At 39.5% G+C, this 27989-nt stretch overlaps 1 protein-coding gene across 2 annotated transcripts; it reads left to right on the forward strand.

Annotated features, from left to right (window-relative positions):
- On the forward strand, positions 1–27989 carry LOC127575740 (uncharacterized). 2 transcript variants are annotated; one of them, XM_052025765.1, is made up of 8 exons: positions 1–78; positions 5909–5970; positions 6606–6731; positions 12497–12644; positions 18854–18945; positions 19432–19541; positions 24340–24892; positions 26723–27989. In XM_052025765.1, exons 1-7 carry the CDS (start codon positions 61–63, stop codon positions 24876–24878), a joined length of 1095 nt encoding a protein of 364 aa, XP_051881725.1. In that variant the 5' UTR covers positions 1–60; the 3' UTR covers positions 24879–24892; positions 26723–27989. The 2 variants fall into 2 exon arrangements, with proteins under 2 accessions (XP_051881725.1, XP_051881726.1); XM_052025766.1 differs by having other exon boundaries at positions 29–78; positions 5912–5970; positions 26723–27954.

Consider the following 27989-nt stretch of genomic DNA (forward strand, 5'->3'; position numbering starts at 1 on the left):
GTCCAGCTGCTTCTGGTCCAATCAGAATTGACAGGAGGTGGGAGTGGGACAGCGGCCGGAATGGAAGCGGGTTGCAGGGTATCCTTTCATTTACCATTCTGCTCTGAATTCTTTGTTTAAGTTTCTTTTTAGTGATCTTGCTTAGCGCCCTTTTTTTTAATTTTCTCGTTTTTTAAGTGGTAACCAAGTGCAATAATGTTAACTCCAGTAAAATTCCGTGTTGCTGTCAGACGCCACTAAAAACAGAAAGAAGTTTATGTTTTCCACGTGAAAATAGTACAGCCGATTTGACTGAGTTAAAGAAAACACGCGCCCTTTTCCTTAAGCAGTGTGTGGTAAAGTTTGGGAATTTTAAAAAAATGGAAATAATTTAAATAGCTATATCGCCTTTACCAGATTTTACAAGTTTAAGTCAGTTGAGTTGTGTTGCCTTTCCCTGCTGTTAAGGTTGTGTCTGCCAGGATGCACTCTTTATTTAAATAATGTTTAAATATTATTGAAATAATATTTTCCCCTATTAATTCTGAAATGCTCTCTGTTTGGGAAATGTGTTTGGGTAAACAACCTTTAAAATAAAGATAAATGATAATGAATGATAACATGCGCGAGTTTCATAGCGTTGTGGTTAAAAGTTATTATTGCCAATGCACTTGCTTCAGTAGGATACGATCAAATCTTATGTATGTTGTCCATAATATCCTTGCTTTTAGTGGAACAGTGTTGCCTTTTGAAAAAGACTACACGGTTGCATTTCTACAGTAAAACTGGTTATGGGTGAAAATGAACATCTCGGGCGCGCACTTGCTGGAAATATTGCAGAAACGCAGAATATACCATAGTGCATTTAGATTTTTAAATAAACCTATTTTTCCTCTTTTTGTCCTCAAAAGTTGACTTTGCTGGAGCAATAGGCGAAAGGCCAGAGGCCTATCAACATAGACCAAGTCTTTATTTATTTCCGCTCTAATACATTTATAATTATTTAAAGTTTTCTGTGAGCTTTTGCTCTAGGCAACAGATGGTGTTATCGGAACTTTGAAGGCATTTTTTCATAATTGATAAATGTAATTATCATGTAGTTTGAATGAAGTATATTGTTTTGAGACAGAAAATGGTGTAAGATTTAAGTACTATTTCTAGTCTTCATATAGATTAGCAATATACTCGTTAAAATATTGCCTTGGGTCTAGCTTAAAAGCATAACCCTGGGCCAAAAACTCGAACTTTTCTGCCACATTTGCATTATGTCGCTGTGCAAGCAGATGGATTATTATGCAAGTCATTCAAGGTGCAGAATCTAAAGGCAAATGATGTGGCATTTCCCCTGCACCTGCACCCTGGTACTTGGATGGTAACTGTTGCAGTTTTGCAAGGTGTTATCAAATGTTCCAGTGCATTTTGTGGATGGTACACAATGAAACATAGTGAGATCATGGGGGGAATGATTCAAAGGTGGCACCTAGGAGATGGTGGAAAGGTTTTGTGGAGTTGAAAGATGAGATTTCTCCACCTGGGAATATTAGGTCTCTGCTCTGATTTTGTTATTAAAGTGTTTGTAGGGCTGGTACAACTTGTTTTCTAGTTCATATCATCCCCGCCCCACCCCAAACTTCAGACTGTTGATGGTGGGGGATTTAGGCTTTAATAAAGCCATTGAGTATCAAAGATTGGTGTTTAGACTTGATGGAGATGATCATTGCCTGATTTTTGTGTAAGATATGAGTTTATGATGGTGGGGTTGGTGGTTCAAAATTTCACGAGTATGGTTAAGATTGTTTGGTCTAATATATGCGTACAAAATTAATGCACCCTAGTATGTAGTAATAGGCCACATAAACTATTTCAGTGTTGTAAACTATTTCCATTCGTAGGTAAAGACCACAATCGCCTGTGTGGTTTATCCACAGGTCCTTGGATGTATTTTACCTGCTGGTAGCCTGCATTCATTTTTTTTTCCTGTGAGACCAAAAGCAAAGTGTGAGCTCCAACAGCAATCAACCCTTCTTTGCTCTGAAGCTGAGATTGCGTTTCACTCTGCATTCAGCTGCCTCAGAAGGTCTCTGTTGCTTTTGTTTCTCAACTGCAAAAAGAAGCTGTATTTCTACTGCTAATTTATGCTAAAATTTGTGCTCAAAGAAACTAACTACTTTGGAAAAACACGTTTTCTTCACCACCCTCTGATTATCTACATGTGTTTGGTCAGTACTTTAATTCAATGGATTATGCTTCTAATTTTTACAGCTGTTGCCTGTGAAAATACTTTATCTGTTGAAAACAGTAAAATATGCTTTGATTTTTTTTTCATTTGTTGGTAAATTCATCTTAAAGAATTTTAAAATTGGTTGTTATAATACAATTATCTACAATTCAGAACCAAGATCACACTATGCTTGGCAGTGAGGTTGCAGTATGCAGTCTGCCACTTGCATTTGTGCACACTCAGAGGAAATACTCCAACCCATTGTTGAATTGTTTACTGAAACTTATGAGAGTACTTGCACTCGACATCTCAAGACAAATGTCCCTCACCATCTTGCCCCCATTGTACAACAATGCCCTCTGTCAACAACAGTTCACAGTGAGACCTTTGGGGGAAAAATGGACTACACAGAAAATACCTTTGAGCTCTAACGGACATCGATGACAAAATTCACCATTGTCATCAATGCAACAGCACAGCCTTTGATCAATTGAAGGGGATCAAGACCTCAAATCTGGCAGCAGTGATCCCTACCCTCCTGTTTGCTTCTGAGACCCAGACAACCTACAGCAGGTACCTCGAGACTCTGGAAAGATACCACTAATGCTGTCTCTTTGAAATACTTCTCCAAATCTATTGGAAGGATAAACAAACCCATGCCTGAGTTCTTCCCCTAGCCAATTTCCTCAGTATTGAGGTCCTAGTTATGCTCAGATGGCCATATGGTTGGCACGTCTGATAACAGACATTATCCTGATGTTACGTACCAGCAACAAAAGAAACACACCGAGTCATGTATAAGTGTTAAAAACTACTTTATTAATAACTACTTATGATAATAAGAAAAATAAAAGTAAAAATGTTAGATTGTTAAAAGTAAAAATGTTAGATCTTAAACATTATCCCCAAAACTAAACTCGTTGTGTGTGTGTGGCAAACTCCCAAACTCCAAGTCCAGGAATAATTCTCAAAGTTCAGTTCAGCGAGCCGTAAGGTGAAACGTGAGCAAAGGCTTCTACAAAGCCACTGTTGACTGAAGACCAAACATAGAGAGAAAATAGAGAGTAATTACGAAATCCAGATGTTCCACGATGGAACCCATAGGACAGTGTTTACTCAGCAGTGACTACTCCACTGCTTTGTTCCGAAGCATCTGCCACCCTGAAAGGCACTCGAATCATGGCCATCCACACAAATACCTGTTTCCCTCTACAGGTTAACGACAAAGTGGACTCCACCAGATTACTCCAAAAATCCATACGTGGATTGTAGTGACAGACACAGTTACTGTTTTTCATCCATCAATAGAGACTAGTAGGCTGGTCTTGTTCTCTCGTGCTCTCTCCCCTCCGACTGACTGCTTCAATAATGTCATTACGTCCTTTATCTTCTGTTGTCATAACCACGCCAACACACACACACCACTATGCTCTATCTTAAAAGGACATTCACCAATAGTAACCTAGTTCGTAACACTGAGTTCTGTCATGGGAAGACATTAGTAGGTTGCCGAAGGAGGAAGTTCAAGGACGTGCTCAAAGGTTCCTTGGGGGGTGGGGTGAGGGGGAAGCAACATCCCCGTTGATTCCTGGTTATCACTGATCCATTGCCGCTCAAGGTGGAGCACTTGGGATGCTATTGAAAACCTCATTCCTGCCTCAGAAGCAGGCAAAGATGCAGTGTAAATGGCAGAAGGAGTTCCCCACTTCATAAGTTACTCACTGACCTGCCTCATCTGCAGAAGAGCCTGTAGTTCCCACGTTGCTGTTGTTAGTTATCTCAGAATCCACAGATCCAGAGTGAAAGCAAGTCATCGTCAATCTCAAGGGACTGCCTAAGAAGAAGAATAAATTGTCTTGCCTGCAGCAATTCATAGAGTTATACAGCATGAAAACAGACTCTTCGGCCCAACATGCCTTCCACTGCTAGTCCTATTTACCTGCATTTGGCCCATCCGTAAACCTTGTCTTTTAAATGTTATAATTGTACTTGCCTGTGCTACTTCCTCTGGCAGCTCATTCCATATACCCACTACCCTCTTTGTGAAAAACTTGTGCCTTGGGTCCACTTTAAATCTTTTGCCTCTCACATTAAACCTATGTCCTCTAGTTTTAGACTCACCTACCCTGGGAAAAAAGACTGTGACCATCCACTGTGCCCTCATAATTTTACAAACCTATATAAGGTTGCCCTTTAGTCTCCTTTGCTCCAGGGAAAACAGTCCCAGCCTATCCAATCTCTCCTTGTAACGCAAGCCCTCCATTCCTAGCAACATTCTTGTGAATCTTTTCTGCACCCTCGCTAGCTTAATCACATCTTTCTTGTAGTATGGTAACCAGAACTGCATACAGTATTCCAGCTGTGGTCTCACTAATGTCTTGTAGAGCTGTAACATGTATCTTGTACTCAGTGCCCCATCCAATGAAGGCAAACATCCCATACGCCTTTTTCACAACCTTGGCTACCTATGTCGCCACTTTCAGAGAACAATGTATTTGTACCTCTACATCCCTTTTGTTCTACAACACTCCCCAGGGCCCTGCCATTCACTGTGTAAATCCTGCCCTGGTTTAACTTCCCAAAGTGCATCGCTTTGTACTTGTCTAAGTTCCATCTGCCATTCCTTTGCCCACTTTCCCAGTTGATCTAGATCTTAATGTAACTTTAGACAATCTTCTTCACTGTCTACACCACCAACAATTTTGCTGTCAGCCACAAACTTACTAATCATGCCACCAACATGATTGCAGCCCTTCTTAAATAAAGGCACAACATTAGCCATCCTCCAGTACCCCACCCATGGCAAAGAAAGATACAAAAGTATTTTTTTCCTCTCCCCAGGAATTTATCCACATTTATGTGTTCAAGACCAGCTGCACCTCTTCCATAATATTGATATGTTTAAGGACATTACTGTTCTCTTCCTGAATTCCCTACCTTCTGTGACCCTCTCCACAGTAAAAACAGATGAGTATTCTTTAAGACCTCTTACTTGGCCACTTGATACTTGATGACATCAATGTTGCTGGTTGCTAGGGATGTCACAGAGTCATTCAGCCCACCAAATCATGCCAAACTTTTTGGCATCTATGCTAATTGCACTTTCCCACATTAGGACTGTGTCTTCTATACCTTGCCTTTTAAGTGTCTGTTCCTAAAATTGGCACCAGAAAGAAATTATGCTGGGAATGGGAAATCCACAGGTTACAGTCCAAGATCTATGAAGGCAGCTTTCTCCAGGGTCACTGTCACTTGATGACAAAATTTGGCAATGAGTATTCCTGTCTCTTCATTTTCTCCACAGGCTTTTCATGTTGTAATCACACCTTCTGTCACTGTAGGAGTAGCATCTGTAGCACCCAGGTTTGTGCCTCGTAGCTCCTTTCAATCTTTCTTTTTCTACCTTGGCTTCTTTTTATTATCATGTGCCTCTATGAAGGTGCTACATAAATCTGAGTTATTCTACTACTAGATATTGGGGGGTAGGGCTGAAGAGAACCTGGATCAAAAATCTTTGTGAGCTGCTGGCGCATAAAGTAACAAACTGTGTTTGGTAATTGAATTTTAAAAAAATAAAATTTGTTGCATTACGTGATAGAGTTGGACAGCCTAGAAAATTATTTTTTGTGAATGAGTGATTTATGTTAAAGCATTGTTTAAGGGTTCCATGATGTTCTGTGATGGAAGAATATTTTCTTTATTTTACAGCAGAATTTGGATTCATTGAATGAATCTGTGGTGAAAGGTCATAATTTAACTCCAGCTGTAAGGTGAGTTTATCATGTATTGATGATTGTGTCAGAAATTTGATTTAGTTAGTAGCGTGTATAAATTACAAGATAATCAGAGATGAAGGAAAATCTGAAAAATTATTTGCTGGAATAATTTGAATATTCTGATGTCCACAAGTAGTTAGATTTTCTTTTGGTTTTTGTCAATAACTATATTTTATAACTTCCAGTTGAATTTTGACAAGATCATCTTAATCAACTTCAAACTCCAAACAATGATTTATTTTATGGAACAACTATATAAATAAGTGACTCCTTCTAACATTTTGGATGTAGGTTTATATGGTATCACTTCAAACACTTAAAATTATGAAGTTCCTTGTGTGCCATGCTAAATGTGGTGGAAATGCTGTTGGTTATCCTTATTTTCATAGCTGATTGTGATTTTCTTTCAAAAAAATGTTGCAGTCTATGAATCGGTCAAATTGATCACTGCAACAGAATTTCCTTTATTCTCCCACCATATGTACCATCTGTCTTCATAGCAGAAATTCATAAATTGCAACATACTTGAGAGGATGCATTTAATTAAAGTCATGTCATCAGAGCAATAAAAAGGGTGCTTGATATTTACAAAGCTGATTTTAACATTATTCAATGAAATGTTTACTCAGCACGGAACCTGAAGAAAATGGTGCATCTTGTGAACGGAAATTGCCAGAAACCCCAACATTTGAATCCAGCTGCAAGAAACACTGCACAGATGCTTTGCTTCACAGCAGCCTGGAACGGATGAGGAGGTAATAGTCTGGGTACTCTGAGCAGAAAACTAATCAAAAATGAACCATATATCAGAAAGAAATTGAGGTATGTTGGGCATTCTGGAAACATGGCTTGCCCTTGATGATGCAATCCACACAAGTTACCTCAGAAAGGTTGACAACAGGATAGGTACATCATAGAATGGTTATAGCACAAGGAGACCATTTGGCCCACCAAGTCTGCACTGGATAAATTTAGGGTAATCTGAATGTTGAAATGGTGTCTTGGGAAACCAATATATCTGAGGGTTAGCTGTGGTCAGAAGGATGAAACGGTAATGCCACTTACATGAAATAGTGCAGCGATTGATGACTTTAGCCAAAACAAACCTATAGAAATGGTAATATGAAAAGTAAAATACTATGGATACAACTAGGTGAAATTGTACCTAGGCTTCATTCTTTCACACAATTAGGAGGATATCTATAATAAGTGGTGAACTTGGGTGGAAAATAGTAATATTGTAAGCACTGGGGAACAGCAGTGTTTGACTTTGTGATGTAAAATTCCAGGTGAATGATGGAAAAACTAAAAGAGAGATTGAGAAATAGGAAAGATGTAAAATTTTTAAATCCTATAATATTTAGGATGCAGAAGGGTATTACTATAAACTAAACAAGCCATCAACAAAATTGAAGAGCATTACATTGGTAAGATTATCTGACTGCCACTTTCTTAGCACATCTCCAATTGAAACCTTAATCCATTTCTTTGTTACATTTTAAACCTGACCATTCCAAACCACTGATGCAGCCCTCTTTTTTTTGCCAAATATAAATCTAAAGAAATAAAAAAAACTCTACTTCCTTCATCCTCCCATTTACTCAACACCTCTGTTCTATGACTACATTGCCTCCTGATTAAGATAAAGCCTTGATTTTATAATGTGTGTCTTTTGTTTTCAAATTGCTCCTCATGTCTGTAATTTCCACCGGTCTTATGACTCTCCAAGATAAATGCACCCTTCTGTTTTGGGCACCTTGACCATCCCAACATAATCACTCCTCCTGTGCCTTAAAATACCAAAGTCCTACCCTTTATAAGTCTCTCCTCAAATATCTCCACATCACATTCCTCTTTCAAACTTATCTCTTTGACCAATTATTTAGACTTCTGTTTAACGCTTGCTTATGCAGACATAAGTGAGTGGCATAGCGGTGCAGTAATGAGTGCTGCTGGTGCATAGTGCCAGCGACCTCCATTCATTTCTGAGCTTGTGCTCTCAGTATGGAGTTTGCACGTTCTCCCTGTAATTGCGCAGGTTTTGTCCAGGTGCTTAGCTTTCTTCCCCCATCACAAAGATGTGCTGTTAGATCAATTGACTATTATAAATTGTCCTTTGTGTAAATGTGTAGCAGGAGAATAGGGAGAAATTGATGGGCATGTGAGGGAGAATAGATTACAATGAATAGAACATAGCACAATACAGCACAGTACAGGCCCTTTGGCCCACGATGTTGTGCCGACCTTTTAGCCTATTCCAAGATCAATCTAACCATTCCCTCCCACATACCCCTCCATTTTTCTATCATCCATGTGTCTATATAAATGTCCCTAATGTATCTGCCTCTACCAGCACCCCTAGCAGCACGTTCCACACACCCACCACTCTCTATGTACAAGAACTTACCTCCTGATATCCCCCCTGTACATCCCTCTAATCACCTTAAAATTATGCCCCCTCATTGTTAGCCATTTCCGCCCTGGCGAAAAAGTCTCTGACTGTCCACTCAATCTATGCCTCTTATCATATTGTACACCTCTATCAGGTCACCCCTCATCCTCCCTCACTCCAAAGAGAAAAGCCCTAGCTTGCTCAAACTATCCTCGTAAGACATACTCTCCGATCCAGGTAGCATCCTGATAAATCTCCTCTGCACTCTTTCTAAAGCTTCCACGTCCTTCCTATAAGCAAGGTGACTAAAGTGGGAGGGTGAGCAGCCAGAAATCATTGGTGCACATTGGTACCAATGATGTAGGTAGGAAAAAGGATGAAGTCCTGTAAAGTGAATATGGGGAACTAGGTAGGAAGCTAAAAAGCAGGACCTCGAGGATAGTAATCTCTGGATTGCTGCCTGTGCCACATGCCATTGAGGGTAAGAATAGGTTGATTTGGCGAATGAATGTGTGGCTGAGAAATTGGTGCAGGAGGCAGGGTTTCAGGTTTGTGGATCATTGGGACCTCTTCTGGGGAAGGTATAACCTCTACAAAAAGGACGGGTTACACTTGAATTGGAGGGGGATCTATATCCTTGCGGGCAGGTTTGCTAGAGCTGTTGTGGAGGGTTTAAACTAGTTTGGCAGGGGGCTGGGAACCTGAGTGATAGATCAGAGGATGGGCAGCATATAGAAAGACTGTGGGGAAGGGCATTTGATTGGGAAAAATTGCAGTCAGTTGGATGGGTTGGTGCATCAATTTTAATGCAAGGAGTATCAGGAACAAGGGTGATGAACTTAGAGCATGGGTCAGTACAGGGAACTATGATGTTGTGGCCATTACAGAGGCATAGCTGTCACATGGGCAGTAATGGCTGCTGGATGTTCTGGGGTTTAGATGTTTCAAAAGGGACAGGGAGGGAGGTTAAGGAGGTGGGGAGTGGCATTGCTAATCGGGGATAGTGTCACAGCTGCAGAAAAGGAAGACATCCTGGAGGGATTGTCTACTGAGTCAGTGTGGGTGGAGGTCAGAAACAGGAAGGGAGCAATCACTCTATTGGGAGTATTCTATATATCCCCTAATAGTGACAAAGACACTGAGGAACAGATCAGGAGGCAGATTTTGGAAAGTTGCAAAAATAACAGGGTTGTTGTCATAGATGATTTCAACTTCCCTAATATTGATTGGCACCTTAGTGCAAAAAGGTTTGGATGGGGTGGAATTTGTAAGGTGTGTTCAGGAAGGATTCCAGACACAATATGTAGACAGGCCGACTAGAGGAGGGGCCATTCTGGATCTGGTACAAGGCAATGAACCTGGTCAGGTGTCAGATCTCTCGGTGGGTGAGCATTTTGGAGACAGTGACCTCAACTCCCTGACCTTTACCTTTGCCTTGAAGAGGGATAGGAGCAGATGGCATGAGAAAGTATTTAATTGGGAGGGGGAATTCTGATGGTATTAGGCAGCAATTTGGGAGTGTAAATTGGGAGCAGATGTACTCAGGGAAATGCACAATGGAAATGTGGAGGCTGTTTAGAGATCACTTACATGGGTTTCTGGATAGGTTTGTCCCATTGAGGCAGGAAAAGGATGGTAGGGTGAAGAAACCATGGTTGACAAGAGATGTGGAATCTCTAGTGAACAGGAAGAAAGAAGTTTACTTAAGATTCAGGAAGCAAGGATCAGACAGGGCTTCAGAGAGTTACAAGGTAGCCAGGAAGGAGCTTAAGAATGGACTTAGGAGAGCTGGAAGGGGCCATGAGAAGGCCTTGGCGAGTAGGATTAAGGAAAACACCAAGGCATTCTACTCGTATGTGAAGAACAGGAGGATGACCAGAGTGAAGGTAGGACTGATTAGGGAGAGCAGTGGATGTGGTGTATATGGACTTCAGTAAGGTGTTTGATAAGGTTCTCCACGCTAGACTCATTCAGAAGGTCGGGAGGCATGGGATCCAGGGAAACTTGGCTGTGTGGATTCAGAATTGGCTTGCCCATAGAAGGCAGAAGGTGGTTGTAGATGGAGTGTATTCTGCCTGGAGGTTGGTGACCAGTGGTTTTCCGCAGGGATCTGTTCTGGGACCCCTGCTCTTTGTGATTTTTATAAATGACTGGGATGAGGAAGTGGAAGGGTGAGTTAGTAAATTAGCAGATAACACGAAGGTTTGTGGTGTTGTGGATAATGTAGAAGGTTGTCGAGGGTTACAATGGGACATTGACAGTATGCAAAGTTGGGCTCTGAGAAATGGCAGATGGAGTTCAACCTGGAAAAGTGTGAAGTGATTCACTTTGGAAGGTCAAATTTGAAGGCAGAATACAGGGTTAATGGCAGGATTCTTAGCAGTGTGGAGGAATAAAGGGATATTGGGGTCCAAGTCCATAGATCCTTCAAAGTTGCTGCGCAAGTTGATAGGGTTGCTAAGAAAGCATATGGCGTGTTGGCCTTCATTAGTTGGGGGATTGAGTTCAAGAGCTGCGAGGTAATGATGCAGCTCTACAAAACCCTGGTTAGACCACACTTAGTATAGGTAGGGGAATGAGACCAATAGGGTTGCTCTAAGAGCCAGCATGGGTTGTTGAGCTGAATATCCTCCTCTTTCATCAGAAAATATGTGAAATATTAGATTTTCTTTAAGTTGCTTTGATAAATTGCCTTGGGATGTTTTGATCTGTTAAAGGCAAGTTATTGAATTAAAGTGGAAATGGAGAAAGGAGGAAAGGAATCCATATAAAGCAGACAAGGAGAAAAGGGCAGCTTAAATTTGTGAAGAGAGTAGGGAAATGCTATGAGTATTTGAAAACAGGAAGAACGCTGGAGGGATATCATGACGTTATTCAGTATTGTAACAGTAAAAGAAAAATGGGGCAATCCTATTAATTAACATGGGCAATGGTGCCAGGAGTGGTGGTTGACTGATGAGCAAGTTAATGGGAATGAGCCAGAGACTAGGAAAAGGAATGAGAGATTTAGTTCAGGGTTAAGGCTGGAGAGGTCTGTAGGGAGGTCTAGTTTGGTGGGTAAGAGAAACAAGGTCAAAGTAACAGAGGAGTCTCAACACAGTCTTGTTTGTAATTATAAGGAAGCTCAGGAATTTCTTACATTTGTTGGGATAAAGATAGTGGAATTTGGTAGAGGATAAAACTAATCCAGTGTGATTCTGAAGTGTATGTGCAATTTTAACAGATGAAGAGTCAGCCCAACAGTGCTATTTAGTCTGGCCGGATGAAATCCAGTGATGATGGATTGTAAATTGCCTTTACACCAATAATTCTGAAGTCATTGCCCCTTAGACTCTGGGGAGCAAATATCTTTCTGGGGGCAGTAATGGACCTGTGAATTCTATTCAGATACTGTTAGTGTAAATGAAGGTGCTGGGAAACATTTGGGGAGGATGCTCAATAATGTGGATTTTAAAGGTGAAGTGAAAGGGATAGAAAGTGGTTAAACTGTTCTGAGGAAGAGTTGATGGAAACCAAGTGGCCCTTATGATTTAGCAATAAGGGCCACTTGGTCATAGAATATTTAGTCATGCTGGACAGTTTTGGTAAGGAGAAAAATATCTCGTGTGAACTACAAATCAGTCTAAGCCAAGATGGCAAGGTAGTCATTGACAATAAGATTATGGATGGCAAGGGCAAGGACCTTGTTTGGAAATGAACAAATATCTTGCAGAGAAATGCAGAGCCTTATGGTGATATGGTTTCTTTAAAAGGGGAGAATATCTAATCTGGTACTCATTTCTATTCAATATAGGTTAAGGTAGTGCATTTTCTGGATGATTACCAGTAGCTTGGATTTATAAAACCTTACATATTTTAAAAATGCATCAAAAATGTTAAAAATAAAATGGATCATAATATGACCAAAAATGGACATTTAAAATGGAAAAAGTAAGTTTATTAAAAGGGATTAATTTACTTGGTGAGGGTGTAAATTTAAACACAAGAAAAATTCCAAAAATTCCAAATGCTATTGCACACTAGTCTCCATCAGATCATATCAAATAGTCAATATTCATCATTATTATTTTTTATTATTAGAATTGAAAAGTAATTAATGAACAACTTTTTTTAAAAATTTACATTTAGAGAGCGCATTAAGGATTGTTGTGACCAGTTACGAGTGCTTTTGCCGTATGTGAAGGGAAGAAGAACTGATGTGGCTTCCATCCTGGAGATGACAGTGGAATATATGAGATACATTTATGGTAGAATACCAAACAATGTTATGTCACAGGTAGAAAATTTTAAATGCTGCAAATTAATAAATATGGAATCTGAAGATATTTTCTAAGTATAAATTCCCTGCTTCATTAATTAGGGCGAAAATGCATGTTACATTTCAAAATTGCTTCAATTGATTTGTGTAGACAAAAGTGACGATATTAAAACATTTTATATTAGGACTTTTATTTTTGAATGGAACAAACATTTAGTAATGGTGAATAGTGGAACATGCCTTTGTTATGAGACTTACAATGTTACATTATTATCCCTACTTTGAAGATGAGGCTCCACAATTATAATAACAAGTTTAATTTGACAATAACAGCATCTACACACATTCACCTGGATATCAGTAAGCATAATTTAACAGTATTTCATGGGGAATTTAATGATTGGGAGTCTTGTATCTGCATTATCGTCAGCCATTGTTGATTCTGGAAGAATCAACACATCTGAAGAAACACTGGTCTAGAAATTCTTCATGTGGCATTATTGTCAGAGTTGTACAGCATAGAATCAGGCCCTTGAGCCCAACTCAACCATGCCAACCATGATGTCTATTGTAGCTAATCTCATTTGCCCATGTTAGGCTTGTATTCCTCTACTCCTTTCCTATCCAAGTACTGTCCAAATACCTTTTAAATACCGTAATTGTATCTGGCTCCACTACTTCCTCTAGCAGCTTATTCTTTATAACTACCACCCTCTGTGTGGAAAAACATACCCCTCAGATCTCCTTTAAAACTTTCCTCTCTCACCTTAAACCTATGCCTTATAGTTTTAGAATCCCCTAGCCTGGGAAAAAGATTGTGACTATCTAACTTATCTCTGCACTTCTTGATTTTATAAACCTCAATAAGGTCACCCCTGAGTCTCCTATGTTCCAGTGAGAATAAACTCAACCTATCCAATGTCTCCCAGCAGCTACAGCCCTCCAGTCTAAGCAACATCCTCCAGCAGATTGTTTGTTGCTTGTAAATGTGGTGTCCCATCCCAGGAGCCATTCTCTTAAAACTTTTCTGGACCTACTCCAATGACTTTGCATCCTTCCTATAATGAGGTGACCAGAATTGAACATAATACTCCAGCTGAGCCAGACCAATGTTTTATAAAGGTTCAGCATGACTTCTCTGCTTCATCAGGCAATCTTGATAATGCATCAACTGTACGATGCTTGATATACAATATTATAATCATATTGGGACAGCAGATAGGCCCAACTTAGCATTCTTGAGACCACTAATGTGGGAATTGAAGACATGAGTCCAAAAATAGCCACGGAGGGCTTGTCTCTGAAACCTTTGCCTTGTTTGCCTTCCTAACAGAGAGTGGGACTTTTTAATCCCAAGTATGATTTTTATTGTTGCTTCTTCTTTCTCGGTATGGTTTCTCTTGCCCTTTGACTAGTGCATGTGATGCAAAGGCTATGTGCTTTTCCTGGCCATTGTCCATAACATGACATATAATTGTTCCTACTTTGTATTGGAGGCATCATATAGCAGCTTTAGCATTCAAATGGTATTGTAATGCACCAGGAGGGATCTTTTACTTTGATATCTCTTTCAGAGGCTTTACACCTTCTGTTGTTCCCTTACCACTGCTATGGTTGATCCTTCTTTAGCAGTAAGTGCAGTGGGAAAAGAACCCCATTGCAAGGTCTGGCACAAACTTGCATAATATTGGATTGTTGCTCAGAAAGATCTACCTCCAGTGACGTTCTTAGATTTTCTAGCCCTGACAATGACCTCAGCGTTTTTGTCCATGTGCCACCACTCTTTCGCCCACTTCTTTGTGCACAAAGTAACACTTACTGTTCTTGAGCTTAACACTATGTTCACAGAGTCTTCCAATTGTTCTGTCTTTGGAGGTTTTTCCAACACTGCGGTAGTGATCAAAATGTCATCTTGTATGTATGGATAATTATGAACTCCCCTTAACATCTTGTCAATGGTAGACTGTAATATATGGGTGATGAAAGGCAGCTTGGTATATGAAGAGTCTCATGGTTGTTGATTGTTAGTGTTCAATTTCTTTATCCATGTTTAGTTGTGTATATGCATGTGATAGGTATTGGTTTATTATTGTCACGTACTGAGGTACAGTGGAAAAACTTGTCTTGCGTACTGATCATACAGGTCAATTCATTATACAGTGCAGTTACATTGAGTTAGTACAGAGTGCATTGATGTAGTACAGGTAAAAACAATAACAGTACAGAGTAAAGTGTCACAGCTAGAGAGAAAATGCAGTGCAATAAGGTGCAAGGTCGCAACAAGGTGGATCGTGAGGTCATAGTCCATCTCATTGTATAAGGGAACCATTCAATAGTCTTATCACAGTTGGGTAGAAGCTGTCCTTAAGTCTGGTGGTACGTGCCCTCAGATTCCTGTATCTTCTACCTGATGGAAGGAGAGAGAGAATGACCTGGGTGGGTGGGGTCTTTGGTTATGCTGGCTGCTTCACCAAGACAGCGACAGGTAATGACAGAGTCCAAGGAGGGGAAGCTGGTGTCCGTGATGTGCTGGGCTGTGTCCACAACTCTCTGCAGTTTCTTGCGGTCCTGGGCAGAGCAGTTGCAGTACCAAGCTGTGATACATCCAGATAGTGGTCTTTGTGAATTCAGCATAGAAATTTTGCAATGGGTTACTGATAATTATCCAGCTGATGGTTACCTTATAGTCCTGCAAAACTGGATGTCTTATTTGCTTTGGATATCATAATAATGGGTATCGCTCAATCAAACTTTATGGTTTTGGCCAACACATTGTGTTATTTAAGTTTGTTCAGCTTCTTTTCTTGAACCTTTAATGCATAATACTGCTAGTTTAGGCTTGCAGTAAAATAGCCTGGTGTTTGGCTTAAAGCATATGTGGGCTTTGTACCCCTTAATGCTGGTATCCATATCTTTGAACATATCTGCATCTTGCTGTAGGAGTTTATCTAAATGTGGTTGTGGTATATCACACTAAATACCTAAATATATTCTTTCAATACACATCTAATTTTTTGACCTGAATAGAGTTGGTCTATTTGTGTGCCAACTATTATGATTGGTAGCTTCACTTTTTGACCGTTGCTTCTGACCTTGGGTTTTCTATTTCTCCAGAATCAGCTTGCTTTTCATTAATTGCACTTTGAACTTGTTGATGTACATTTTTTTTTCTCAATTATGTCCACGTAATTGAGCAGTCAGCAGTTGTACTCATGTTCAAATTGATACACTAATTACTAATTTTCACTTCAATTTTAAAATTGCTGCATTTTTCAGTATTGGTGCTGGTGACAGATATGTTTTTAAGTTTCATGCTCTATGCTGCTCATCAGCTTCAAAGTTATACAAGCCTCCCTTTGTGTTTGAAAATCAAAATAAAAGTAGATGCTGAAAATTGAAATGAAGGCATTGCTGGAAATGCTCAGCAGTTCAGACTGGGGTCTTTTCATTGATGCTGCCTGTATATATTTCTCTTTTTTGTGACATTCTGTATAAGTGTTGACTTTTGTGGGGAATCTACTTGGATAACATTTTTATGGTTGTAATTCTGAGTAGCTGAGTACACCAAGGCCAAATACTTTTCTTTTTGCAGTCAAAGCATTTCTCTGCTGTAAGCTGCATACTTGTGAAGGATAATTTTTATTACATTGTTAGAACTTCTTATGTTGTGCTCAAGTGACTTGGGTATAGTATTGGAACTCTCATCTTTGCTACTGATGCTGGCCTATATATAGCATCAGTATTGACACTGAATGCTGACCAAAGTTCTTCAGCATTTATGAAAGTCACCCTCATCGTTAAATCTTGTTTATGGAATAATTTAGATTCAATTTGTTCATATGTTCATAAAGCTTTTTTCTCCAGAGTTCAGTTTAGGAGGGTGCTAAAACTATATAATCAAGCCAGATTCTTCAACACCCCTATGCTGTATAATTACCAATGCTCTCGCCTGAACTTTCATTGTTCTGAATACAATATCTGAAGGCGCTGGACCAAAGTGGTTCTGCAATCTCTTACACCTCAGTGAATGAAACAAATTTTGTCCTGCTTTCACTATGTTCTGCCAAAGTGACATGCATGTCCAAAACTATCTATTAGTAAGCTTGCTTTCTTATACTTGTGCTCTCCCTCTCAATTTGAACATTACTATTTTCCCTGAAAAACATTGCCATTCATTTTACATAACAGTTGAAGGACTCTCCTGCTTCATTACAAACATTAATATTTCTGTTTGGGATTGAGTTGCCATCTTGCAGCTCTCCCACTGTAACAGTAGCAGGGCTTGTACTCGATTAGCAAGAACTACCTTGTTTTGCTCCTGTCGTCAAGTCTAAACTTGAGTGATGTCACTTCAAGTCTGCATGTTTAACTGTGACTGATCACGAGTCTTCAAAATTACCCTACCACCATGAGTATATTTTATGACTTAAGAGAGACTGCAGATGCTGGAAATCTGAAGCAATATACACAAAATGCTGGAGGAACTCAGCAGATGAGGTAGCATTTATGGAGGGAAATGAACAGTCAATGTTTTGGGCCGAGACCCTTCATCAGTACTAGAAAGAAAGAGGGCAGGAGCCAGAATAAATGGGTGGGGGAAGGGGGAGGAGCATGAGCTGGTGGGTGAAGGATGAATCAGGGTGAGGGGGGGAAGTGGGAATGATGTGAGAAGCTGGGAGGTGATGTGGAAGAGTCAAAGGGCTGAAGAAGATGGAATCTGATAGGAGAGGACAATAGACCGTGGAATAAAGGGAAGGAGGTGGGGAACCAGAGGGAGAAAGGTGTGGGTGATGGGCAGGTCGTGAGGGTGGGGGAGGGGAATAAGAAGGGATAAAGGGACCAGAGGGATAAGGGAAAACAAAGGGGTGGGATGGGGAGGGGGGGACAGGGGAGTGGTAACCAGAAGTTTGAGAAATCGATGTTGATGCTGTCAGGTTGGAGACTACACTTTAAATTGTGAAGAGAAGAAATTTTAAAAAGCCTTCAAGAACAGGGTTCATCAACCCTGATACTTTCATAAATCACATTCTGTTTACTCCCATTGTGAACTTGAGCCCACTTATTAATTTCCTTTGGGGACATTCCACATGAGTATACAAAGAATGTAAAATGTAATCAGTCGAAGCCTTAGAACATTCGTACATCTTTCCATAGCTGCTATCTACTAAAGATGCCTAATCTACAAATATTTCTTGCCATCAATAGCTCAAACTGCTTAAAAGGCAATGTATCCTGTGGAGTTTTTGATCTTCTCAGTACATAACTATACTTAAAATCTTCTTAATCATATTCTGAACTGATGCTGATCAAATCCATCTCTCAAGGTATTAATCAAGAAAGCATCACTAGCTTTGATTGTAATCTATTCACATGCACAACTCTGTGGGTTGCCTATTTCTGCACCATTCAAATCCCAAACCAAGTTACCTTAATCCTGAGTGCATTATATAATCAAATTGAGCAATTGCATCAAAAATAATGTTGAAATGTAAAATCCAATAGAATTGGAAAAGCAGTTTTAAAAAGACCATCAGAAATATGTCTAACCTCAATTGACCTTCAGCTTTATCTGTGTATTTAATTAGTTTGTCACTAACTGCTCCTCGTGATTGGAAATAAATAATCTCCCCAAAATCCTTTCACTTTCTACCCTGTTGATAAAACCCACTCCATAGTCCATGGATGCACCCATGATCTTTGATCAATTTTGGCATCTTTTAAGAAAACAATATGTTTTCCCCACAGTGCAACTGTATATTGAGATGTACCGTACATTATTAACAGACTTTATAGCTTACCAAAGCAATTTGGTGAGAAGATTTTTGTATATTCTTTAGTCATGTTGGATTTGTATCCAGCCTCTCATGGGTAGATTGACTTGTTGAGGATATCATACTATTAAAAAGAAACATAATCCTGAAAACTACTTTGTTAACCTTTTTTAACATGTTTGTATTATACAAAACAATGGAAAAGGGGGCTTTAATAAGCCTATCTAATGGCTTGTGTCTCCAGCTAAATGCTATAGAAAGTAGCTTCATGCAAATGGATTAAGTATTTATGAGGTAACATCAGAGAAACTTCTACATGACAGACCATATTGTAATTTGTGTTTTGCTTACACTGTAGTTTATTTCCTTTTTTTAACATAATAACTTGCATTAGTAATTGTGTACATCAATAATCAAAATGGAAAATTAAGATATTGAAATGTTTCAATATTTCAGATTCTTGAAATCTTTCAGACAAATTCAAGATATTGTAAATATGTATGGAAGGCACATGATCACAAGTATCCCCAAAACCAGTTAACACCGAGGTAAGTAAAATTAAGGAGCTGTTTGAGTAATGTGAATTACTTGTTCATTCATGCAATGTTAGCGGAAGCAGTTGAATAAAGTAGTATAATTCGCATTAATTTTTACATAATTGTACAATTACTAACGTGCTTTTGGTGAAGTCCAAACTGACTTCACTTTACAATATAAGAAAATAATTCCCAGGTATTTTTGAAATTATTTTTGTCATTTTCTTTTTGTTCGAAGTTGGATTTTAATGAGCAGTTAATGTAAAATTGGCTGAGTCTGATTTGTTATGGAAGATTAAAATGAAATGGATGTAGGCTGATTTCATAAAATAAATCAGTACAAAATTGAGGTCACAGTGATTATGAAGAGCAGCTTTAGGAAGCCATCCTATTTTGTGCTATTTTTAGTACTTATTAATTGATTTCAGAACAGATTGTGCTATTTTATTTTGAAGTACAGGATAAAATGAATTAAACTGATCTGGTTTTTCATTACAGGAGGAATGTTTTTACCAGTAATTCATCTTCAGAAAAAATAAAACCAAAAATTCAGTATGCTCCATACCAATTCACAGGAAATGAATATTTCAACAATCATAAAACAGATGGTATGAATATATTGAATCATTTATTGCTAAGGGGTTTAGGATTCAAAATCTAAGTGTGATGTGTAAGCAGCCAATAATAATCTTAATCCCTCTGGAGAGCAAATGTGGATCATTTAGCTTAACATTACTGACAAGAAAGATAATGCCACCTTTGCACAAAAAATTCCAGAAACCAAAAACATAATCCAGAATAGTCACCACAGATTTCGAAAGGAAAAGGTTGTGCTTGAACAGCCACGTTAAGTTCCATGAAGAAATAAAGCAAGGAAAAGAGAAAGGTAATTCAGTAGATTTGATATATTTGGATCTTCCAAGGTGCTTTATATTGTACAGCATAGTAAACTTGTGGCTGAGATAAGTTCACGCAGAATTGGGGGATTGATAGGAAAATGGACTTCAAATGGCTCCAAGACAGAAATCTGGGAGTTGGGGTTAAAGAGAATTACTTAGACTGAAGGGAAGATCAGGATGCTTGATGACAATTTTGCCTTAATGATGTGGACATGGGGATCGGAAGCACAATTTCAAACTTTGCAAACGCCACCAAATTTGAAGGTTTAGTTAACACACTCCAACAAAATACAGAAATGCATTAATAAGCTTGCAGAATGGGGAATTAAGGAGCAAATTAATTTCCAGATAGTTAAGTGTACTAGTTTAGAATAACTAAAGAGAATCCATACTGTTTGGATAATTAAATGGAATAGAGGAACAAAAGAATCTTGAGTAAAGATTCACAACTCCATACAAATGGCAATGCAGCTGAAATGAGGGCATAAACTTTAAACCATTCACAAGGGTCCATAACTGAGGGATTCAACTGAAAAACAGAGCAATTATGTTGACTGTATTTGGGAGAATTGTGCACAGGTCTAGTCATATTTTAAAATAAGAGATATGGAGTCATTGGAAAAAGTGCAAAATTAATTCACAAAGATGATATTGGAACCATGTATTTATCAGAAAAACTCCCAACAGCTGGAGCTCTAGATAAGAGGTTTTCATGATAATGAATTAATAATAGATAAATATGGAGAAAATGTTGAGTGAACTACAAAGCTAAAGGTCTTGAACAAGCTTCTAATAGGGAATTGAGAAGAAACTTCCTTACCCAAAGAATGGTAAAGAAGTTGAGCATATAGCTATATGGAATGGTCAAGAAAAATGGTGTTTTAGGGTATGATTGATAAGAATGAGGGGGAGAAAAGGAATAGAAGTAGATGCTCTGATAGCTTTAGAGGGATAGAAGTGGTTTGTAGGAACCATTAGACCCAGTAAGGAGCTGGTAAGATTAGAGACTGGTTTCAGTTCTGTAAAGATGATGTAACCACACTTAGCACCAACCTACTAGGAATTTAGCAAGAATTGGGTGTAGTGGCAATATGGTTAAATTACCAGACAAGTATCTAGAGGCCTTGGATTAATGATCTAGAATGTTGAGTTCAAATCTCACCACAACAGTGAGAAGAAAAGCAAAACTCTGGAAGAACTCAGCGAGCCAAGCAGCATCTGTGGAGGCAAAATGTGTAATTTGATGCTTCTGGTTGAGACCCTGCATCAGGAGTGAGAGGGAAATGTAAACATTGCCAGATTATCGCAGTACATGGGGCTGGTGGGACAGAGGCTGGTAGGTGATGGGTGGAACCAGATAAGGAGGGGATGATGGATAGATGGAATTGGGGAGGGAGGGGGGGAATGGCACATAGAACGTAGAACAGTACAGCGAACAGGCCCTTTGGCCCACAATGTCTGTGCTGATCATGATGCCAAATTAAACTAATCTTATCTGCCTGCATATGATCCATATCCCTCTATTCCCTTCATATTCATGTGTCTGTCTAAATGTCTCTTAAACACCACTAACATGTCTGCTTTCATCACCACCCTTGGCAGCATGTTAAAGGCATGTACCACTGTGTTTGGAAAAAAAATTGCCCTAAAGTTTAATTTCACCTTAAAGCTATGCCCTCTAATATTTGCCATTTCTACCCTGGGAAAGAGACTCTGATTATATACCTTTATCTATGCCTCTCATAATTTTATAAACTTCTGTCAGGTCTCCCCTCAGCCTCTGGCACTCCAGAAAAAACAATCCAATCTTTCCAACCTCCAATCTGGTAAGTAAGAGGTGGAGCCAGAGGGGGAGGAGATGTGGAAGAAGGTGAGGGCAGGGGATGGGGAAGAGGAAAACTAGGTGGACAGGTGACCGTGTGTGGGAGGAGAACACCAGAGGTGTGGGTTACCTGAAATTGTAAAATTCAAGATTCACTCCATTGAATTGTAAACTACCCAAATGGAATACAAGATGTTGTTCTTCTGAGCTTGGGGTCTTCTAGTGATGGAGAAGACCGATGACAGACAGCTTGATGTGGGAGTGGGAAGGAGAGTTAAAATGACATACAACTAAAAGCTCAGGATGGTTATTTTGGACCAAGCACAGGTGCTCCACAAAACCAATATAGAGGAGGCCACATTGAGCACCAAAGGCAGAAGACCAGGTTGGAAGAGGTGCAGGTGAATCTTTGCCTCACCTGAAAGGGCTGTTTATGTCCCTGAGTGGTGGTGAGTGAGTAGGGGAATGGACAGATGTTATACTTTGGTTACAGGGGAAAGGACCAGGGGATGCAGAGAGATGGGTGGGGAAGGAAGAGTGGACCAGGGAGTCCTGAAGAGAACGGTCCTTGCGAAAGCAGAAGGTTGGAGGGGTGGGGGGGTGTGAGGTGGGGGAGAGAAGGGAAGATATGACTCGTGGTGGGATTGCATTGGAGCTGGTGAAAATGACAGGATGCAGAGGCTGGTGCGGTGAAAGGTGAGGACCAAGGGAGCTGCCTAGGGAGAAATTGAGGGGGGTGGCTTCAGAGCAGGTATGGAGGAAATATGCCTGCAGTCTCTTTTGTCTTCCAATAAACTTAGAATTGGTATCAATGTTTACCAGTGTTGACCATCAATGTGATTGTGAAACTGCCAGGTTTTAATGAGAACATCTGAATATCCTTTAGAAAAGGTAATATTCTACCTGGTCTTGCCTATGTGAACCTAGATCCACAACAATACCCTTACTGAGGTTTATAAAATCATGAGGGGCATAGAAAAGGCGAATAGCCAAAGCCTTTTCCTCGGGGTAGCAGAGTCCAAAACAAGAGGGTGAGAGGGGAAAGATTTAAAAGGGACCTGAGGGGCAACTTTTTCACACGGGGGTGGCGAGTACATGGAAGGGGCTGCCAGAGGAAGTGGCAGAGGCAGGTACAATTATGACATTTAAAAGGCATTTGGACAGTTACATGGACAGAGTTAGACAGCATGGAAACAGGCTCTTTGGCCCAACTCGTCCATGCCAACCGTGGTGCTCACCAAGCTAGTCCCATTTCTTTTGTATGTTGTTATTGTACCTGCCTCAACCATTTCCGCTGGCAGCTCATTACTTACACGCACCACCTTCTACATGAAGAAATTGCCCCTCGGGTCCCTTTTAAATCTTTCACCTCTCACCTTAAACCTACGGCCTCCAGTTTTTAGTTACCCTTCCCTCGGAAAAAGACTATTTGCGCTCACCCTATCTATGCCTTCATGATGTTATACACCTCTATAATATCACCCCTCAAGTCTCATACATTCCAAGGAATAAAGTCTTAGCCTGCCCAACCTCTCCCTATAACTCAGGCCCTCGAGTCCTGGCAGCATCCTTGTAAATCTTCTCTGCAATCTTTCCAGTTTAATGATGTCTTTCCTATACAGGGTGACACACAGTACTCTGAGTGCAGTCTCACCAATGTCTTGTACAACTGTAATGTAACATTACAACTCCTATACTTAATGCCCTTACTGATGAAGGCCAGCATGCCAAACACCTTTACCACCTTGTCTACCTGTGACAGCACCTTCAGTGAACTATGTACTTGTACTCCCAGGTCCCTCTGAACCACAATGCTGCCCAGGGCCTGACTATTCACTGTATAATTCCATTTGTAGCGTAACTTCCTAAAATGCAACACTTTGCACTTATCTGAATTGAAAGCCACTCATCGGCCCACATATCTGGCTGATCAAGATCCCCCTGTAATTTTTTGATGACTGTTTTCAGTGTCTACAATACCACATATTTTAGTAGCATCTGCAAACTTACTAACCTTGCCTTGTACATGTTCACTCAAATTGTTTATTATAAATAACGAACAACAAAGGTCCCAGCTTCAACCCCTGTGGCACACCACTCGTCACAGGCCTCCAGTACGAGAAACCGTAAAGGTTTGAGAGGGATATGGGCCAAAAGCAGGCAAATGGGACTTGCTCAGTTTGGCATCTTGGTCAGCATATATGAGTTGGGCTGAAGGGACTGTTTCCATGCTGTATAGCTGTATGACCAACGTGGTTGGCTCCTAGTTGCCCTTTGAATAGGCCAATAAATAACTCAGTTCAAGGCAATAAATGATGCCCCCCCCCCACCACCACCACCAACCCCACTCCCAAATAAAAAGGTGTTTTATAAATGTAGGACTCTGGAAATAACAGAAGTACCTACTACTGACCTTGTCATGTTGATTCAACTTGAAATTCAATTCTCTAACTGTAATTCAAATCAGAGATTTGTAAATTAATCTCAATTGTACGATAAGAATACTCCAATATAATTTTCAAAACAAATGCTGCTTAAGTTCTATATTTCTCATGTTTCCTATCATCTGGTTTGTTCGAAGTTGCTGTGTGTATTTTGTCATTACTTCAAAGGTGAATCATTATTTGAGTGTTAAGAGGACTTAAGTTGACTCTGTTAAGTAAAATTTGACTTTTCTTTCCCCAGATGCAAGTACTATGAATAGCACTTTTGTATATCCAAAGGCTGCTTTTGAGTCCAATCAATACTATGTTCCTGCCACCAAAAGATTAGTTCCACAACTTCAAACAAGTTTGTCTCCAAATATTCCTCCTCCGTCAGTCATTTCTATTCCATATGATGTTCAAAATATTTGCCTCACTAACCTAGCTAATAGCTCAATTTTCCTCTCAACTGGTCGTCCCAGTGGTTCAGTCCCAGTGTTTACACCTTGGGCCTCTGATGTAGCTAGGTCTTGTATTGCACCTTCCCCTCTACCATTTTCCAGTGACTGTCTGAATTCTCTATCATCACTTCATTCAGGATATTCTGTCAACCCTTATTCTGTAATGTCTACTTCCGTTACACAAACTGTAAACACATCCTCTTCTCCAGCAATGACATTCACTAGCATAAGTCATGCACTAACTAATTTCCCAGCAAAGCCTCCCACAACTACATGGACAACCAGTGGGGAACAACGTGGAACAGAAGCAAGAGAAAATGTTTGCAACGTAATTGATTAGATCGGCTCTGCGAGGTAATTTTTCACAATATTTATCATTCATTGCCAACATGATTATTTACAGAAATTAAATGTTGTTAAGTTGATTAAAATAAGATACCAGACTGAGCTCCCCAAGGGAAACCCCAACCTTCACTCAAACCCTTCTCAACAAGGTGTTTTCTGGCCACATCCCTGAACATAATTCAATTAGGCTTCCAATGGAGAGCCTCAATCAGGTCTTAATGCAAGCCCTGTTCCTGTCCTTGTCCCCAACCTTACGTCTGTCCCAGACACAGGTATTTTCCATTGTGCACATTGCAGCATGTGAAAGAAAATGTAATGACTACTTGGTAGATTTTGGCAATACTGAAGTGTGCAGTGGCAGGCCCATAAACCAAAGTTGCCACTAACTTTACAATGCACTGCAGTCTCTAGACCATATTGTCTTGTATTTTGCTTTGGTCTAACATACTGTGGATACCAGAAATTTTAAATAAAATGCTGGCAATGTTAAGCAGGTTAGGCAGCATCCATGGAGAGAGAAATAATTAATGATCTAGTTCATTCTGAGCTCAATTCATGGTTGCTCACTGTGCTAGCCTGGGTGGCTACACTGTGTGTGGTTTTACAAGGCGTTTTAAATGTTTCCCAATGTCACTGATCAGAAGCATTTGGAAACGGTTGAAAAAATATTTTAAAAATAAAATCAGAAAATTCTATTTCTTTAAAGCTGCTGTTAATTTATAACATAAAAATACCCTGAAATAAATTTTAAAAAACATTGAAATGAATGTGACCATATTAGGTGTGTCAACATTACTGGTGTAAATCTGAGGAGCAGATACAAAGTGGCTCAGTAACTGATGGAATGCCCTGGACACAATAGTAAATCTAGGGATAGTTGGTGCATCTTGCTGCCAGCCCTCTATGGTTTGCCAGCCTGTGTCCAGACCTATTGTTTCAGATCAATGATCTTTAATCATTGCCTTGTATAAACTTGTTAACACGTTTGACTTTCTATATAAAAAATCCAGTGTCAACTTTCATGGAAACTTTTTTTTATTCCAAAATAAACTTTATTCATAATAAAAGACAAACTATATACAATTATAAAACAGTGCAAGCCTTTACATTCTTGTACAGATCACTTTTTTTATATATAAAAAAACAGCATTAATGCCACACGTGTGGCTCCCTGGGGGCTACCCAGTCCCATATTTACAATATTTAGGGGATTCCTCGCCTGACCCCGCCCCTTCCTCTCCAGTGGCAGAAGAACCCTAAACTGTAGTCCTTCCCCACCGAGCCCTTGCGTTGGCTGCACCCAGCTTCAGTGCGTCCCTCAGCACGTACTCCTGCAGCCTGGAATGTGCCAGTCGGCAGCATTCCCCTACGGACATCTCGCAGTGTTGGAAGACCAACAAGTTTTGGGCAGACCAAAGGGCGTCTTTCACTGAGTTGATGACCTTCCAGCAGCAGTTGATGTCTGTCTGTCTGTGTGTCCCCGGGAACAGTCCGTAGATCAGAGAATCCTGTTATGCAGCTGCTGAGGATGAATCGTGACAAGGACCCTTGCATCTTTCGCCACACTCTCCTCGCAAACCCACAGCCCGCAAAGAGGAAACTTGTTGGTGGCCCACTAGCAGTGCAATTCTACTAATTGCTTGGTGATACAATCTGCATTGGTATATGTTGCAATTGTGACATGACAATATTACAGACGTGGTGACATTATCATTGCCTAAACTTTTTTAAAGAACATGTAATTTTTGGCGATTCTCTTTTTTGGGAGTAAATATTAAACAGGTATATATAATGCCTTAGACAAGTGTGGACTTCTGATCTTTACTTCTGTGTATCTAGGGAAATAACATTCAAGTGTAATCTCGAGATGTACCAAAGAAGAGAGAAATGGAAGATTGGTGGAAAATTAAAGCAATTTTGATGGGAAAAGAAACTTTCAACAAGACAATTTTGATTCTAACTGCATGGGAAAGCTACAGGGGGTCCTAGCTATTAGTTACTTTTAATTGATGGCCAATTATTGGGAGTTAATCTGAAACTATGATGAATCCCAGCTATAATTAATGCTGGCATTCATCATTTAAAATCTATATGCTTTCAAATTCTGGAACTGAAATTTCCACCACAGGGAAGCCCATTATTTTGCTGACAAAAGAAACTTTGTATTGAATTTTGTGATGCATTGAAATTAAAGCCATTATTAAATGCAACTAGTGAAATCATATCAATATGTAGACTCTGGTTTAAAAGTGAAGGGTAAACAAATGAATAGACTTGCAACTTTTAAAGTTTCTGAAGGTGGTCTTGAGTCTGGGAAAGTAATTTTATCTAATCCTGTCTGACAAGAGTATGCCAGTTTTGGGTAAGCCCATTTGTGCATTTGTCTTATTTTGTACTCCATTGAATTCATTGTAAAAAAAAAATCAGGCAATGATTTGATTTGAAACAGTTCTGTTTCTGGTGGATGAGATAGAATAAAATGATCTCTTTTGAAAGTATTAAGTTAACATAAAAATACATCGTCAAAATCATTGTCAAAACTAAGTTCTAAAAAAAGTTGCAAGTTTGAAGAAAAATGTTAAAATTATAAATATTAGAATTTTTGAATATTGCTACAAAGGATTTTTTTATTTGATTTGAGATTTCTACATTAATATGTGGTGAGCTGGGTTTGGACTTAAGTTAATTTCTGCCAATTGTACTAGCAAACAATGCTGTCTAGGATAGAGATTTTTACCACCTATATTATCAGCAAGTTTTGCACTGCTTCTCTGAACTGCTGTTCAATAAAGTATAAAATTGCATGACAAAGACAATGATATAGATAGCCCAACCAGCGCTGTAATGAATTTGCGACACTTAAGTTTTCATGTTGAAACAGTTAATATTTTACCAAGGTGTATGTACTAACAATTTAAAAAAAATTGTAATCTTGCTCTGGTTTTATACCAGTATAACACATGTAATATTTAACTAAAGCTTTAAAGTGTTAGTTGAAAATTGTTTGGTAGCTTAATGCAATGTCATTGATATAATTTCTCAATTTGTCTAAATCTAGCTCCAAGAAGGAAAAGGAGAGTAAGTAAAGGACCTAACTTGGAAATGT

This window comes from Pristis pectinata, chromosome 11 (genome assembly GCF_009764475.1).
Source record: "Pristis pectinata isolate sPriPec2 chromosome 11, sPriPec2.1.pri, whole genome shotgun sequence".
NCBI lineage: Eukaryota > Metazoa > Chordata > Chondrichthyes > Rhinopristiformes > Pristidae > Pristis > Pristis pectinata.